The sequence below is a fragment of the Vanessa tameamea genome, chromosome Z (genome assembly GCF_037043105.1).
Source record: "Vanessa tameamea isolate UH-Manoa-2023 chromosome Z, ilVanTame1 primary haplotype, whole genome shotgun sequence".
Taxonomy (NCBI): domain Eukaryota; kingdom Metazoa; phylum Arthropoda; class Insecta; order Lepidoptera; family Nymphalidae; genus Vanessa; species Vanessa tameamea.
In genome coordinates, this window is record NC_087341.1 from 6564342 (window position 1) to 6580067 (window position 15726).

A 15726-nucleotide genomic window follows, 5' to 3' on the forward strand; every position below is an offset into this window, starting at 1 on the left:
CAGCATGATTGTCGAATTTATGCGTGGTGTGAGTTAGCACAGAGTTAGATTACAACAAATATAAATTTAGAAAGAATTAAATTTTGTACAATTTTAGTGTAAATTCAACGCTATAAAGTTGCATTATATCTCTAAATTCTTCAGTGTAACTGCGTACAATCTCTTGCCAGTAAGTCTCGTTATTTTCATCATCTTGTATTTGAATTTTGAATTCTTTCAATTCTGCAGCAAAACCATCATGCAATATAACAATTTTTTATATTAAACAAAAATACGAAAATTTAAATAAGACAAAAAAGTATAAACATGGCTAGGTTAAAATTATATTGCCAAATCTTCAGTCGATAACAAAAATATAGTAATGTATTGTGCCATGTTTAAAGCGGGTTGCAAACCGAAAACTAAGCTACTTCAGTTTAGGTCAGCTCGGATAGCTTTGAAAATTAAAATATGCGAAACTAAATTCGTTGTGTATGCCGATGCACAGTTAAACTTTCTTCGTTAATGCTGTGCAGTATCTTCAGATGAGATTTAAAGTGTATATGTATAAAAGGCCTGGAAAATATTTTTAGATATTAATAAATGTAGTTTTCTTTTACTATATGTGGCGTTTTCATCATCGGAACTTCATCGATTAAATTTATGGCGAGCGATACATTCGTCAGATTGAACATAACAATTCTGACTGAACTTCCACTTAAGTCTTGGTTTGCACGGGACACTTAACTTGGCTGGATTAGTTTAGCTTTGGTACAGTTTAGTCATCGATCTGCAACCCGCTTAAAGATTCTTCTTCGCTATTAGTATGTTAACCGTATGATCGTCTGTAATCGTTTGTTGAGCGGCAAACACTGCAGTGGGGTCAATTGCTGCTGCTGCATTTGTTTAATTTCGCTATACAACACTTATCTAAACGTCATTGAAAAAAATGTAAAATGTAGGAAATTAAGAGAATTCATTGACGCTGTGGTTAATGAAAGATCGGCGATCGTGCGAAACGTGTACGCAACTAGCTGAAATTCCCTTTGATGCTTTTCCAAAAAACGATTAACTACGGATTGCAGCTATCATGTTATGGCGAGGATAGACATGATCGGCGACTACAGATGATTTAGCCCTCGATATCATGTGTGTGGGTAATCGTCTATAATCGCAGATCGTGAAGAGGGTCGTAAGGAGTGGATATACTTCGTTGACCGTGATTGATTGGGTATTACCGATAAATATGCCTTGCGCAAATATCATATCCCTGTGCTCTTTGAAGAATAGTGTCAGTTCTATTCAGCAGTCTCGTCCCTGCTTATTTGGTTTCATCACGATTTATTTAAATTATGTTAAAAATCGTAAAATACGAAAAATATAAATTACGTAAAATACATTTTGCAAATAATAAGCCGAAGGCTCTTTTCGTGTTTTTAATATTTTCCAATGAAGATACCAAGAAAAGTTGAATGCAACTCAAACAAGGTCAATTTCCGTAAATCCACCTTTTAAGTCAAATAATGTGCAATTAGTTTTAAGTCCCGTTTGATACAATTTGAAAAATTAATGTTATTATACTAAACAATTATCCGCTTAACTATATGCAAATATATTTTATAGATATATAGTTTTAAAATAATAAAATATTAAAGTGGAATCTTTGAAAATATTCCAATTTTCAAAGATTATCCCTTACTGTCGCATACTCCACATGCCACGATCTTGATGGCGTCGTGCAGGTCTGATGCACAAATACGACCCGTGTACATAAGTCTAGTTAAATGCGGCATTATTTCTATCACTCTGCGCAATGGCAACTCCGACGAACGCCATTGATGAATACTGAGTGTTACTGTAAGTACATATTATGAAGGTTTACATAATTATGATTTCAAATATTTTTTTCCAAAAGCCTTCTTTAAAAGCAGTATGTTTAGTTAACATTAAAAATGATTCATGTGTGGGAACATAGACACATATACCCTAGGTATAATCAGAAATATCTAATTGTATTTAGTCGGTTTCAACTGACATCTCAACCAGGGCATTTGTTGGGCAACAAATTCTTAAATTTATCGTAACACTATAATGATTTAATATGATTACGTTTAATGCTAGGAAATTCACTAGAGGTTACATTTAACTGACCCAGGTTACTAGCATAACGATAAGCGAGCATCCGCATGAAACAGCCGATATCAGAATCCTGCCGCTGTGTGGTTTTCAAGTCTATACCAAGCTGCAGGTGTACTTCACGTAGCGGCATGCTTGGTGTCAGAAATCGTTGGAAATTATCGTAGTCACGTATACGAACTGACAAAGATAACACAATTTATGAAATTTATTATACTACTTACACTAATACTTAAAATAAATGAATCTGTTAGATATTCAAGTTATCGTTCTTGTTATATCATATAGTAAAGGTCGGCGTATCAATTTTGATGGCATCACTTGTTTGAAAGTCTAATTTTTATTAACGCAGAACGGAATGAACTTTTAGAACTAACATAAAGCCACAAATAGATAGATGTCCGGACAGATGATAGCGACGCGACGCCATGCAGTATCGGGAATTTCGTATCCGCCTACGCCGAGCGCTGCGTCTACGCGACCGGGAATTTGATCTTCACGACAAATAAGCTTTAAAAATATTTTTAGTAAAGTAATATAATAAATAGTATGGGCCAAGAAAAATAATATGAAAGAAAAATAACACAATATCCATCTACTACAAAATCTCATACGTTGTATTATTTATATAAAATACCTATTTTATGTATACTAATGTCAGACCTAACCTGTAAACGAAAGTGAGGTCGACGTAACACTGGCAACAACGAAAGCAGCGCGTTTCCAGATCCATCAGCAATATAGGCATACTCAAGAGCCAGTACGCGGAGATTTTTTAATTCTGCCAAACTTCGAAGAAAGCATCGCTTGGTTTCTGGTCTAGTAATATATTTTCCGCTACCTAAATGAATTTATTTATTATTCATTTTCCATTAATCAGTAGTATTTTTGAAGCGATTAAATGGTGTTAAAGTCCATTAGACTTTTTACGTGTTGTGTGTATTGTACGCAAAGCCGTTGGTTATGCGATTTCTTTTTCCGGTCGTGTCGGATTTACCGCCCTCTCGGCCTATAAGAGTGAGGGACTAGAGAGGGCACTTGTGTTTACACACACTTGTGCACTATATGTCCTGCGTAGTTGGCTCGTGTCTCGTGGGATTGGCCGCCCTGGCTTTATTGGATATGACGACTTCATCATCATCATCATGTCTGTATATTATAAAAAAAATAAATGCATTAAGTTTACTAAGTATAATCCAAGTCAAGTAAAAATAAAACAAACTTGTAATCATGAGTTTTTATATAGGTAGATAAATAGTGTAAAAACAGACAAGGGACAATCATCTAAAATAGCCTTCTAATTTGTCAATTACTTTAATATGGCATTAGTTAATTATTAGTAATTAATCATTAATTTTTATTTCTACAAATCAAAATATAAAGGTTATAACGGGAGCAACTTATTTTAGTTATTATTAAAAAGAACTAAAGACGTGTTCATTCGATAATTGCTTTAAATATTAATTCCTTGTATTATTAATTCATTTTAATTCATTGTAAATATTCCCAAATATTCCAAAATTTTATTTACAAATGTATACGTCGCAGACTCATAAATATGATCTATAGAACATGATCTCTGGCTCTGGCAGGATTATTTAAAGTCATTTCGTGAGCATTCGGCAATATTGTTATTGCTGTTGAGTTTTCAATATTTCTGTACAAAAAGTTTGGTAAATTTTTCCTTGCCTCTTCAACAGTCTCTCTTAATCGCTCAGCTCCGACGGGACGTGATAAAAGAGTTTCTTCTTGACATTCTTTCACTAGATCTTTCATTTTTTCTTCTTCTAATGGTGTAACAGCTTGAATAGCTCTTGCTCTATGTTGCTTTAGTTCAATGTCAACTCGTAAAAGCTTATCTCTGCTCGAATTGGTTCGCCAAGGTCGCTTGGGATCGGCTGCATTAGTTCTACTTATTTTGTTACTTGAAATTGAAATATTTTATATTAGTAACGCGCGACCATAATAATATATTATTAACAGTTTATGCGATATTGGTATTGTAAATAAATAAATTGATTACTGATTATACATCTTACCGTTTTCTCTCTGCAAGTAAATCTTTTAGTTTCTTTTCATTTTCATCTAACAATCTTCTGTCAGGAACATATGGGTTTTCGTACCTTTCGAAATCCAGATCCTCGTCGACCATTGTGCTCTCGTACTTTTCATAAAATTCCTTAATTAGCTCATTACAGCGTTCAGGTAACTTAACCTCAGGCACATCTAGTCCTTGCAACAATTTTGCTAATTTACTTTTCTCTTCGTCGGTCGCCATAGTAAATAAATATTGAAATTCATAATAATTAGGTTGTCATAGCAACTACACAGATAACGATTGATTTCCTTCGTTCGGCTTATTTCGAAGTGTCTACATTATAATCTCCCCTGGAAGTGCTTATTCGAGTTATGTTCTTTCAATATGATAAGCACCGTGAATTAAACAAAAATTTCTAGATATACGCGTAATTTTTATCTAAAATACCACTTTGTTGAAATGTCCGTTTTAAAAGGACGTTGTATTTACAATCATATTCAGTTTCAAAGCGGCTACATTGGTATAATAGGAGAAAAGGCCTCCCAGATAAACACTCAACATTCCCAACAAAGCGGCGCACGGTAGAAAGAAACAAACCAACTTAATGCTTGGATAAAGCACAAGTAAACCTGGACCACAAATCAACATTGTTAAATTTTTCTTTTTACAATTTTTAGTTACTTTTAAATTTTGTTTCTTATTATATATTTTTTACAATATTAATTTTACATCATATTTATGACATGGAGCGTTTTATTATAATGATATTTGACTTAAACATCACACTTTTTTTTGGAAAATATAGAACCTTTTCCTTTTTGAAGTCATTTAAATACCTCAATATTTTCGTGAGACGACTTATTTTATACTTTTGAAAAAAGGTTTTTCCTATAAACCTCGTACTTTAAATAGGTTTAAATTTACAAAAAACTATGTATACCTTAACATATATATAAATAAGGATAAAATAAGGACTTGGCTTTGGAAAAAATGTGTTATGATATAAGTTAGTATTTAGAGAGGAATTATTGGGAGTCTTAATTTTTATAATTTGTTTTTTATTTTATATTAGATTGACATTTTGTTATTTTATTTTTGTATTTTGTAAATTTATTTTTTGTTAGTTTAAAGATTAAATGTTATGATTATATAGTTGACATTTTTACTTCATTTTCGTTTTTGTATTGGTAATGTTATGTGATGTCTCTTTTACACTGCACTTTTATTTGACATAGCTTAAGTTAAATGTTATTTTATTTTTAACCTAAATTATTATAACTAGTGAGACTCGCGCGAAACTTCGCGTTTATTCAAAAGAATTTTTAGGAATTTCGAAACTTGTGACAGGTTTGGTTTTGATTTTATTTCATTGTAAGTTGCAAAACACTCATCTACATTTGGCGCCAAAATGATGAAACTTTTTTAAAATATTTTTTTAATTTCAAATAGTATACATTCGTTCAGTTTGAATTTCTAGACAACATTTACTTTAATTATTTTTACGTTTTTCAGTTTTTCTTATAGATATATCCGTAGTATCGCTCTATAACCGGCCAGTATTTTTATTTCGCTCTCTAAATTTAATTCTTTGTTAAATTGTAACAATTTGGTAAATTGCAATCAAGAATCCTCTTTAATTTTCTGCTCATCTACGGCTGGATCTCTTCAAAATGAGACCACAACCGATTTTTTATGTGCAGCTATCGTCTCGTAATCATTGAGACTAAAATTGGCTTACGCTATTAATATATAAGGTAAGGCATACCATATAATTTTATTGCAGTAAATGTTATGTCAAATAAAGTTACTATTATGTGGTATATACACGTTTATCAATATATATGTTATATATAGATTATATAACTTAGGTAAGTGATTTAGACCAAGGACGATCTTTTGACTAGCATGGCCTGGTTGGTGAAGTGTGATGGTATCTACCATTAAATGCTATTATTATACGTTCCTGATAATTTCGATTACATTTATTTTGGTTACAAATTAAACGTCGTATAAATATCCCTTACTTTTTCTTTGGTAACTATTAATTACTACAAATATATTTTGAAAACGTATTTAGGTAATTAAAACTACGATTCAATTTACCTGTTATATAGCTATAATTAACGAGAATAGGATTCTCGTTGGGCAGGACGAACCGCCAGAGAAAAAGGTACTTTAGCGAGTGAGCCACGAAACAAGTAAGTTGCTGGATTAGACGAACTCCTTCCAATCTTTTGCAGCACAAGTTCTCCAGAGACACCAATTGCAATCTTTCCTGGAGACTGATGAAACGCATTTCAAACATTTATATTTTGCGAGACTTGATTGGACTTTATACGGACGTCAGAATCTGCTCTCAAAAACCACCAAGACAAGGAAATATATGTACATAGTAGGTATAGTAAAAAAAGAAATTTCTTTGTTATGCTAATTAGGAGTATAACAATTAGCAAAAAGTTGTAAAACTGTCTAGGGATGTATCTCATTGTCTGTGATAGAATGAGTTTAAATGTGAAGGTACCCTAACATTTAACATTTGGAAGTACGCCAGAAGGCTATGTTAGACTTGGGTCTGTGCTGAAGGACCCAGCAGTAATAAGATGCAAGATTCGGTGCAAATTTTATTGTTTATTATTATACAAAAAGCTGCGATTCGCAGGTGCACTCGTTTTATATTTAGTTTATTAGCGACACGACATCTTTAATAGTCACGTCATAGTTCCTGTGGTGGCTAGTTTATGGCTATGGATCCTCAATTCGTATCAACTCTTATTTTTTTCTGTCGACAAAGGTCTTTCAGATTGTTGTCTTTAGGGACATACGTCAGTTCTCTACGTTTATTTATAGAATGACAATTCCATCGGGCTCTTACATGCCAATACTTCACGTAATCTCTTGCTTAAAGAAAGACTTCCGAAGAAGCCTTAAGAACGTCTTTGGACTTTAAATAAATAATAGCCTTTACATTACTTAATAGAGAATATTTATTCTACTTACTCGTATAAACAGAAGTTATAAAGTTTATTACCCGATAATGTTCTGAAGAAGTCTTAAGAACGTCTTCCGTTTGAAATCGTCGAGACGATCGATTTTAATTAACTGATCTGATAAGATAAGTCGATCAATTTGCACTTCATTCGTTTCCATTTTCTGTTATTTATAAATTGATCGATTTAATTAAAGTTGTGTTCAGTATAGCGGAGCTTCTTGAAAATAAATTATAAGTAGACCTACACTAATTTAAAAAGACTGTAAATATTTAGTTTTTATTTCAGCTCCCTACACTACAAATCTATTAAATAAATCTTCTACACTGACCGAGAGACAACGCACAGCCAAAACAAAAAAATAAATTAGCGCACTACTTTTAACTATATAATATGATTAAAAAGATTGTATGAAGGTATTGCATATTGTAAGTTAGGATTATGGGATTAGGTATTAAGGCACTTCTACGTCACAATTTGCTTATGCGGAATTAATTCTCTCGGCGTGAACAAGGGGTAAATCGAAGGGAAATCCATAGCAACCACCGAAAATTTTTAGCAATTGAGAAATTCCATCAGGCACACAATAAAACAACCATCGATAACATTTCAAATAAGCAAACAACCACGACAATGACACTTAGTTTAATGATCTCGAATTGTAACGGTCAAGTTAATTCTTCCTACCTTTAACGTTGTTTCCAAGGACATATGAAGTTCTTTCAAATAAAGTCTAGGTGGTAGCTTTAAGGCTGTATTAGCTTGCCACAAATAACTACCCAGAGTGGTTGGCATCTTTAAATTTGGATACTGGTACGTGAAAAGAACTTGCTCGCAGTGGTGCTCTCCCAGAAAATAACGCTGAACATCGTGTATTGACCAGTACTTAGTATGAGTAGATCTATAAAATTGTATTCTTATTTTAGTAATACAACATCTAACCAATTCTACAAACTAACATGAACTACTTTATAAAATTGCTTCTGATCCTAATCTTAAAGATAGATAGATGGTTTGTATAAATTATGTTAGTATCTAATAATAAAATTTACTTTATTTTACTTATGTAAATTAAACACCCACTTGAGTACATCATCTTCTACGATCAATCCATCTGAACTCTCCACGTAATACAGCCATATATGTGGGTTCTGAGTCCAATCAGCCAACGAAAGGGCACCTGGACTTGGTCGATACGTTCTCGGAGTGTAAGGCCATTTCACCGCTTCCAAGTGACCAATAATCTTTACGCATTTGCAATCCACTGTTTTAAAATAAGTCGGAATAAACTTTTTCCAGGTGTTAAAAAAAAATGTACAGCTTTATTTTTATAGTGTAATAGTTAGACACTAGGAATTACCTTATCTATCACAAGGCTATTAAAACTAATAAATATAATATAAATAAATAAGTATACTAGTGTGAATGCATAAAATATTGCATTTATTAATGTTGATGTATATATAAACCTTATGTATCGAAATTTATTTTAATAAATAAAATTATTTTCTTTGTAATGCTTGCAACTTATTCGAGAAGTGCGTTTCATAGATTTTAGTACGAACATGATTTTTTTAAATATCGTTGTATAAGTAACTTCTTTTCACATTTTAATTTAGATTATTGACGTGTCAATCGTGAATTTCATGTTCTTGTAATAACATACATAGAAAGAAGTAGTAAAGCATTAGTATAAAGGATAGAATTTAGATTAGAGGTGAACCCTCTGTGTCAAATTAAAGTGTTTTCTTAACTTTTTAGAAAAAATGTAGGAGTTTTAAGACATTTACTAAAGTAAATATACAAAAGTTATACAAAATTATTGTTTTTTTTTCATATCTTTTTAAATATGTGTTGGCTATTTTAGTTGCTTTTATTCTCTTTTATTATTTTATTTGCTTTATGTAATATGTTTGTATTTTTGTATTTGATAATTTTAAGTAAAGACAATAGTTAATTTAATAAATTAATTAAAATACCTTCAGAGTCCATGCTGAGATACAACGCAGATTATTTAATAAATATTTAGGTTTTGTATATATAAATATGAAAACAAAAAAAAAGGATGTTTCATGTCAAGTCAAATAATGTAATCAATTACTATCAGCCAATGCTTTTTTATGTTTTTTAAATATTCCTAGCACAGTACCTTCAATCTTCAGCCAAAGATATTTACAATATAATAAATTATTTTTGTATTACTTTTTTATAGACATATTATATATTTTATTTGACATTATCATAATTTAGAAATTTTATAAAAAAAATGAGGTATAATTTTAATTTAATGATGATGAATGACGTGCGCCGATTTGTACTTTTTAAGTTGATACGTAGATTTAGAAAGAATAAAACAAATTAAAATCGCACAAGTCTAAAGGAAAAAAAAACACTGAAATTTACTTAGCATTTCCGGTATATTTCAAAAAATATACAAAGTATAATTATAATTATTTTCATCTGTACAGTTTAAACAATTAAAAATACTAGTAAATGCGTTACAAGTGATTACTTAAATCATTCCCAAACGTAAATATTTATAGAATAGATGCCAAAGATTGAGAAAAGTAACCCGTATCTTACGTTAACATAATTCTTCCAATTAACTTTAGGATAGATATTAGTATACTTCTATAGTATATTTTAATAGAATTTATACTTATTAATAACGGAAACTTTTCATATAAAATAATAGTTTGCTTTTGAGTTTTTACTCTACTTTGAGTGAGATTATCTAATTATTTTTATTTACTTCGTACAAATTCTATCAAAATGAATACAGTGTAAAGGATTATTTATTGTATATTCTGGTTTGATTACTTCTGTTTCGGACTTAAGGTCCGATGAGGGTAGTACGATCAATATTCGTATTTATCAAATTTTATTTTTAAATCGCATGTCTTACTTCTGCCTCATAGCACTTTAAACAATAGACAAGCCATAGACAAAGTAAGATGTTTATGATTTACTCCTCGACGATAAAACACATCTATATTCCTACATCAGTGTAAGTAAAAGTTGTTAATACTAAGTCTAGTACATATCATACGAATACCATCCATGAAAGTCGACACAACACTCCGAGGCGGTGCACAAACATTTACCTATTTAAGCATTTTACCTAAACCCTAACAAAAAATATTGTTGCCACAGTACCTAATTCTCTTAAATGGTAGTAAATTGAAACCTTAAACTATTACAGTTGAAGAGGATCCAGTTTCCACCTGTACAGATATGAGATATATAATATCACTTTTACTAGGTATTATAATATTGCAACATAAATCATTGAGTTAGAGTATAAAGCGTAATCATGACAGTTTCGTTTATATTTGATTACAAGTACAATGCGTACGAAATCATTCCGCTGACGCGACAATCAAAAGTGCGATGAATAAGCTTGCGGCATAACAATTCATCGAATAACGCTTAGCGAAGTGTGGCTGTGGCTCAAGTTGATTAAGTTACATGATGCGCGAGTTGTGGACGCGTCGAATGACAGTTGTGTAGCGGATTGTTTATAATATTGTCATATTCAAAATCTTTCCATGCACATTTTATTGAAAATATATTTAAAATGTACTCGTTACGAAAGTAATAATAATTAAATCGCAATCGCTGTTTGATGTTTTGCGTATATAGTATACGTAAAGCATCAAACTAGTATAAAAAGTCTAGGTAAACAAAGGCGGCTACCTAGAATTAGTCGATGATTTTTAGTAAAGTTAGAATAGTACTTTCGATGTAATATGTATCAATAATATATAAGATCAAATGGGAATGTATTTGATCGTGTAATGAACAATTGAATAATTAGCATGGTGAAAGAACCATTTGGTTACTAACGTTTTTTATTTAAACATTTTTTGTCTTAGCATACAAATAACCAATTTTCGTCAATAATGGTAGATACAACAGCCTTTGTTTCCGCAGTCGAAACCAGTATCAAAACGTTTAAAAAAACGATTTTTAAATATTATATCAAGTGCGTAGATAATTTTTAAAATAATGTGCTAGATAAATGTTGTTTAATTTATAAACATAAAAATAAAATAATGCTAGATTCTTTGATTTTAGACTTTCCATCATTTCTGTGACAGCAACACAGTCTTGTTCGCAAGTATAATGGATAAGTTAGTTTATTTTACCAAAATTGTCGCAATATTTTCTGGACGCAATATTATTGTCAAAGTCTGATGATTTCTCAGTCTTAACGGGCTGATTAATTTGTATGGATGGACTTTTACTTAAAATATTACTTGAGGATGCAATCATTTCATTAATTACGAATGAACTTATTTTCTCTCTTAATTTATACACTGGCAAAAATATACTGATTATTCTAGATACATTTTGCTATTTTAGTATATGATTTAGTCAGCCTGATACAATTTAGATACAATTTTCGTATTCATATGGGAAAAGAAAAAATATGAATACTTTCAACGATAATATTCAAAACCCGATGCCAATAATTTTATTAACAGTATGACGTAACTGTATCGTGTTTATTTATTACTGAAAGTAAACTAGTTACAAATGTCTAACGTAAATCTTCTCAAGCCATAACGATTTTTCATTTTGTCGCAATCTTGTATTCTTAATAAATTATACTCATAATAACAAGAGTTATTTGACCGGATAAAGGCTAAATCCGCACTGCGAAATTACACCTCGCTGTTTTATTTAACGTACTAAGATTATAATAATGTATGTCACCTAATAGGACTGAATACAATTATACATTATTTTTATCAGTACTATGCATTACTCGGCTGAGACGCATTTATTTAAAAATAGATAACATGATTAGAAATTAGTTCCGCATCATACCGCGTCAAAATTGTAACAACTACAAATTTTGATAGCGCGCAATTTAAAAGCTTTTATTTTATTCATTTACGATTCCAAGTATACAGTAATGAGAAAATTTCGTAGGTTTTTTGTGTGGTCCCTTACGAGACTTGTGACCCTTCAATCCCACATATGGGCAAGAGGTTGTAACGTTTGGTCCAGTCAGATTCGTACAACAGACCCATTTTTTTATTGTTTCAAAGAATTAAAAACCAATACTAAAAAAAAGATTTTATTTAAGATTTCACGAAAATTATATTTTTAACTATTTAAAGATACTAAATTATTGTTTATACCTAACCTTAATTTTTATCATAGTATTCGTACTTTAAATCATTTGGCCATCATTTCGATTTACGAATAGAAAATAATTTCGTCACAAAAAGACGTTGAGAACAAAAAACATGCTAATGCAAACGTGTGCATTTTTTTTAAGACGCTGCTTTACTTTAAATACTTTCTCCCAAGTATAAAAAACAATCCCTGTGCTATGAAATAAGATGCACCAAGTTGACATGGAGGACGGTTATTAATTTTGTTGTAAAAGGACACGATGTGTTCTTAATGACAAAAAAATGAACATTATTAATACATTGATATTTCGTTATATCATTTATAAATGGACCGCGGTAAATATATCAGCACGCGTCCAATCAAATTGGAAAATATCACAGCCCAGTGAAAAAAATCTATAAAAGCATGCCGTAGGAATGAGATCATTTTTATAAATAATTCAAACCAGCGCAGATAATTCGCTAATGTAAAAAAAAATCTGCGTACATTTCTTTCAAATTGTATTTACATACAATTATAGCGAATGTTTTAAATGAGTTCAAATTTAATTTTAAAATTACCCTCATTGTCGTGAGTAATCTTTTATAATACAAAAAAAAATATTACCACTAAATGCTGCAAATTTTTAATTTAAATATATAATTTTGTCCAAAACAAATCCCCAACGAAATATTTAATTTCATGGATAAATATGATTCGATTAAACAAATTACATTGTAAGTTATTATCTAAATATAAACATTAAAGTACACAGTAACTATGGCACAAATTAGGAATACTAAATCTCTAAATACGATGCATGTATGTTGTATTTTAGTAAAAAGGGAAAACAATATAGAAACCGGTTTCAGAAGGTGCCTTTTATAGTATAACTTTTAAAATCCTACATAATTCCATAAGATATTTTTTATCATGGTAGTATGTTGTGTATTGTTTGGATGTTTCTTTATCATCTAAAATACAGAGTTGCCACAGAGGAAAATAAAAGTTACAATTAAGTTTTTCGTAAATAAAAACATTTTCTTTTCGTATTAAAAATGAGAAAAAAATATATATGGAAATTATGAGATTCGCAATTCCAAATTACGTTACTTTTATGTGAAAAATAATTTTGGATTCATCTGTTATGTATCTGGTAACTCTGTTGTCTATGCCGAGAGCTGCTCATTAATAAAATTAGCAACATAATATAAAAATTGTCAAAACCCCAACTAATTTTAATAAATACGTTTTGCACAGTCCACTTGTAACAATAGGTACAATAAACTCACTTCTATAATTAGCACCATTTCTTGGAAATCGCCAATAATTAAATATTTAAATAATATATAATAATTTTAAAATATATTCAATTTTCTATAAATTTTATAATATTTTGCCATAAACAATAATAGTTAAGGTTTTGTTTTACTTATTAAATTTTAATAATAAATCAGTGCATTGAGACCATTCACCAAGTTCTCGTACATATTTTTTGTTACAATTGGACCAGCAAAAGTTTACATACCTTACTATACCATTTCATAATAGCACCGCCATTCAATAACGTCAAACTTGCCCAAAACTTACCTAACATTTTTATTTTTCCGTTGGTCACATTTCAAATCATTACAAAAAACAGAGTTTGTTAATTTAAGATAATAATGAAACTAGAATACTCCACCGTCCACTCTCAATGTTCAAACACAAATGGACCACAATTTGGCTTCATTCAGAGAGTGGTTAAACTTTCATCACTACATTAAATCACTACATTGACGCAATTATGGACAATACACTGCTACTACAACGCATTATTCCTGACGTATATGATGATTAAACATGAGAAAGTGCATAATGTACCGACAACGCTCGCAAAAACTTCACTGTGTTCATCACACCACTACAACGCTCATAAAGATATTATCTTTAGGCTTCGTTGGAATTGCTGGCGTAACACAAACGGCACGGGAATCCGCACAAAGCGAGCGATATATTAAGACGGTCTCAAGCAGTCGGCTGTACCGTGGAAGGATGCGCAGGCAGAGACGAGTGCGTCGCTGTGGGTAGTCCAGGGTGAGTGGTCAAGTGAGTGGAGTCACTTCGTCGCGGCGGTGCCGGTGGGGGACGTTTCTTTATCGGCTTGGGCTCTTCACGTCTCGGTGGAGCTTTCTGGCCGAAGACATTCTCATAAAACGGATCCTCGACGCCCGAACCTCCTCCATAATGTTCCTGTACCCACATTGACACACTCGTTTCTTTGTAATCATCCGATAGAGGATACTCTCTGAAGCCGAGAACTTCATGCGGTGTCGTTGCTGGTTCAAGTTTGCATTTCTGCGCTACTTGCCATTTTTTCCTCATTACTCTTTGTAAATCTTTTAAAAATTCTTTGGGTGGATTGCTGTTAGAATCTGCAAGTTTTTTTGGTGAGGATAACCTGGTACTTTCATTGCGTTTGGGTGGCGGTGGTTTCCGGGGAGAAGGTGGCGCGTCTGTTAAATTAAATGTGATCTTCTTATTTTTCTTTTCAGAAGTTGTTGGTAAATCATCTGCGAAATTTACTTTCTTAATGGAACTAGTTCGTTCCTTAGTTGTTGTATCCATTGTTTTCTTTTGTACAGATGGGCTGCCATTGCTTAGTTTCTTAGTCTGTAATTCAACTAGACAAGCTCCATATGCTACATTCTGTGTTCCATAAATGCTTTTATCTGAATGAAGAGATGAAGTTTTTGAAGCCTCGGAATGAACACTATCTAGTGAAGGTTGACGCGGAAAAGACCGACTCGAATCAGATAAGCGATTACTATTTCTCTGTCCTGCGCGCGCAGCCTGTTCTATTTGCTGGGCGGTAAGTTGACTAACGATATCCTGCACCCTCCCGGAATGGGCTTCCATGGCATGTTCGGGAGGCGGTGGTGGAAGACTAAGCTGAGAGCCACTTATATCTTCTATAGAATCCAGTGGAGGTGGTGGGGGCGGTAATGAATCGAGGCTTAGAGTGGAGCTGAACATTCCGTCTGGAACATCGTCTGTCGGTGGAGGTGGGAGCGGTAAATCTTCTACTGCTGTTATATCTTGCTGCTGTTGAGTTTTGTCATAAATAGTGTAGCCGTAGAGGGAAGAGGCGGTTTCTATGCTGCTACGGTAAGGATCTCGCGTAATAGTCTCGTAATGTCCATAGGTTGGCGACGTTGGTTGGTGTCGAACTGGACTACTTGAAGTAATGCTGCCGGTACTATAGATGGGGGTGTCTGAAGATTCTGTAAATAATAACAAATAAGTGAACTTTAACAGAAATGTATAAAACTTATATAGATTATACTTATTGCAAAGAGCAGTGTTTAGTATTTAGGTTTTGGAACGCATCTTCGAACGACCTAATAAAATAGTATTTGCAAATTTCGAATTTTGAATGTTTAAAAACGATTGTATTTGCAAAGAATCGATAAAATTAAT

General features: G+C 32.0%; 3 protein-coding genes across 7 annotated transcripts in view; all 3 read right to left on the reverse strand.

Annotated features, from left to right (window-relative positions):
- Nucleotides 1-7: 7 nt before the first annotated feature.
- On the reverse strand, nucleotides 8-12854 carry LOC113401895 (uncharacterized). The gene is made up of 10 exons (XM_064220287.1): nucleotides 12849-12854; nucleotides 8224-8429; nucleotides 7828-8041; nucleotides 7182-7303; nucleotides 6257-6435; nucleotides 2784-2956; nucleotides 2493-2625; nucleotides 2131-2295; nucleotides 1679-1834; nucleotides 8-222 (listed from the first exon to the last, which is right to left on the reverse strand). The coding sequence occupies exons 1-10, from the start codon at nucleotides 12852-12854 to the stop codon at nucleotides 77-79; spliced, it is 1500 nt and encodes a 499-aa protein (XP_064076357.1). The 3' UTR covers nucleotides 8-76.
- LOC113401759 (uncharacterized) lies at nucleotides 3402-4967 on the reverse strand. The gene is made up of 2 exons (XM_026641780.2): nucleotides 4155-4967; nucleotides 3402-4039 (listed from the first exon to the last, which is right to left on the reverse strand). Exons 1-2 carry the CDS (start codon nucleotides 4391-4393, stop codon nucleotides 3679-3681), a joined length of 600 nt encoding a protein of 199 aa, XP_026497565.1. The 5' UTR covers nucleotides 4394-4967; the 3' UTR covers nucleotides 3402-3678.
- The window catches only part of Pico (pico), a 107454-nt gene continuing 101266 nt past the window's right edge, over nucleotides 9539-15726 (reverse strand). For all 5 annotated transcript variants that reach the window (XM_026641753.2, XM_026641755.2, XM_026641745.2 and 2 more), the window contains one exon: nucleotides 9539-15530. In XM_026641753.2, the coding sequence (XP_026497538.2) occupies nucleotides 14275-15530 (1256 nt within the window). In that variant the 3' untranslated portion in view covers nucleotides 9539-14274. The remainder of the gene's footprint in view (nucleotides 15531-15726) is intronic.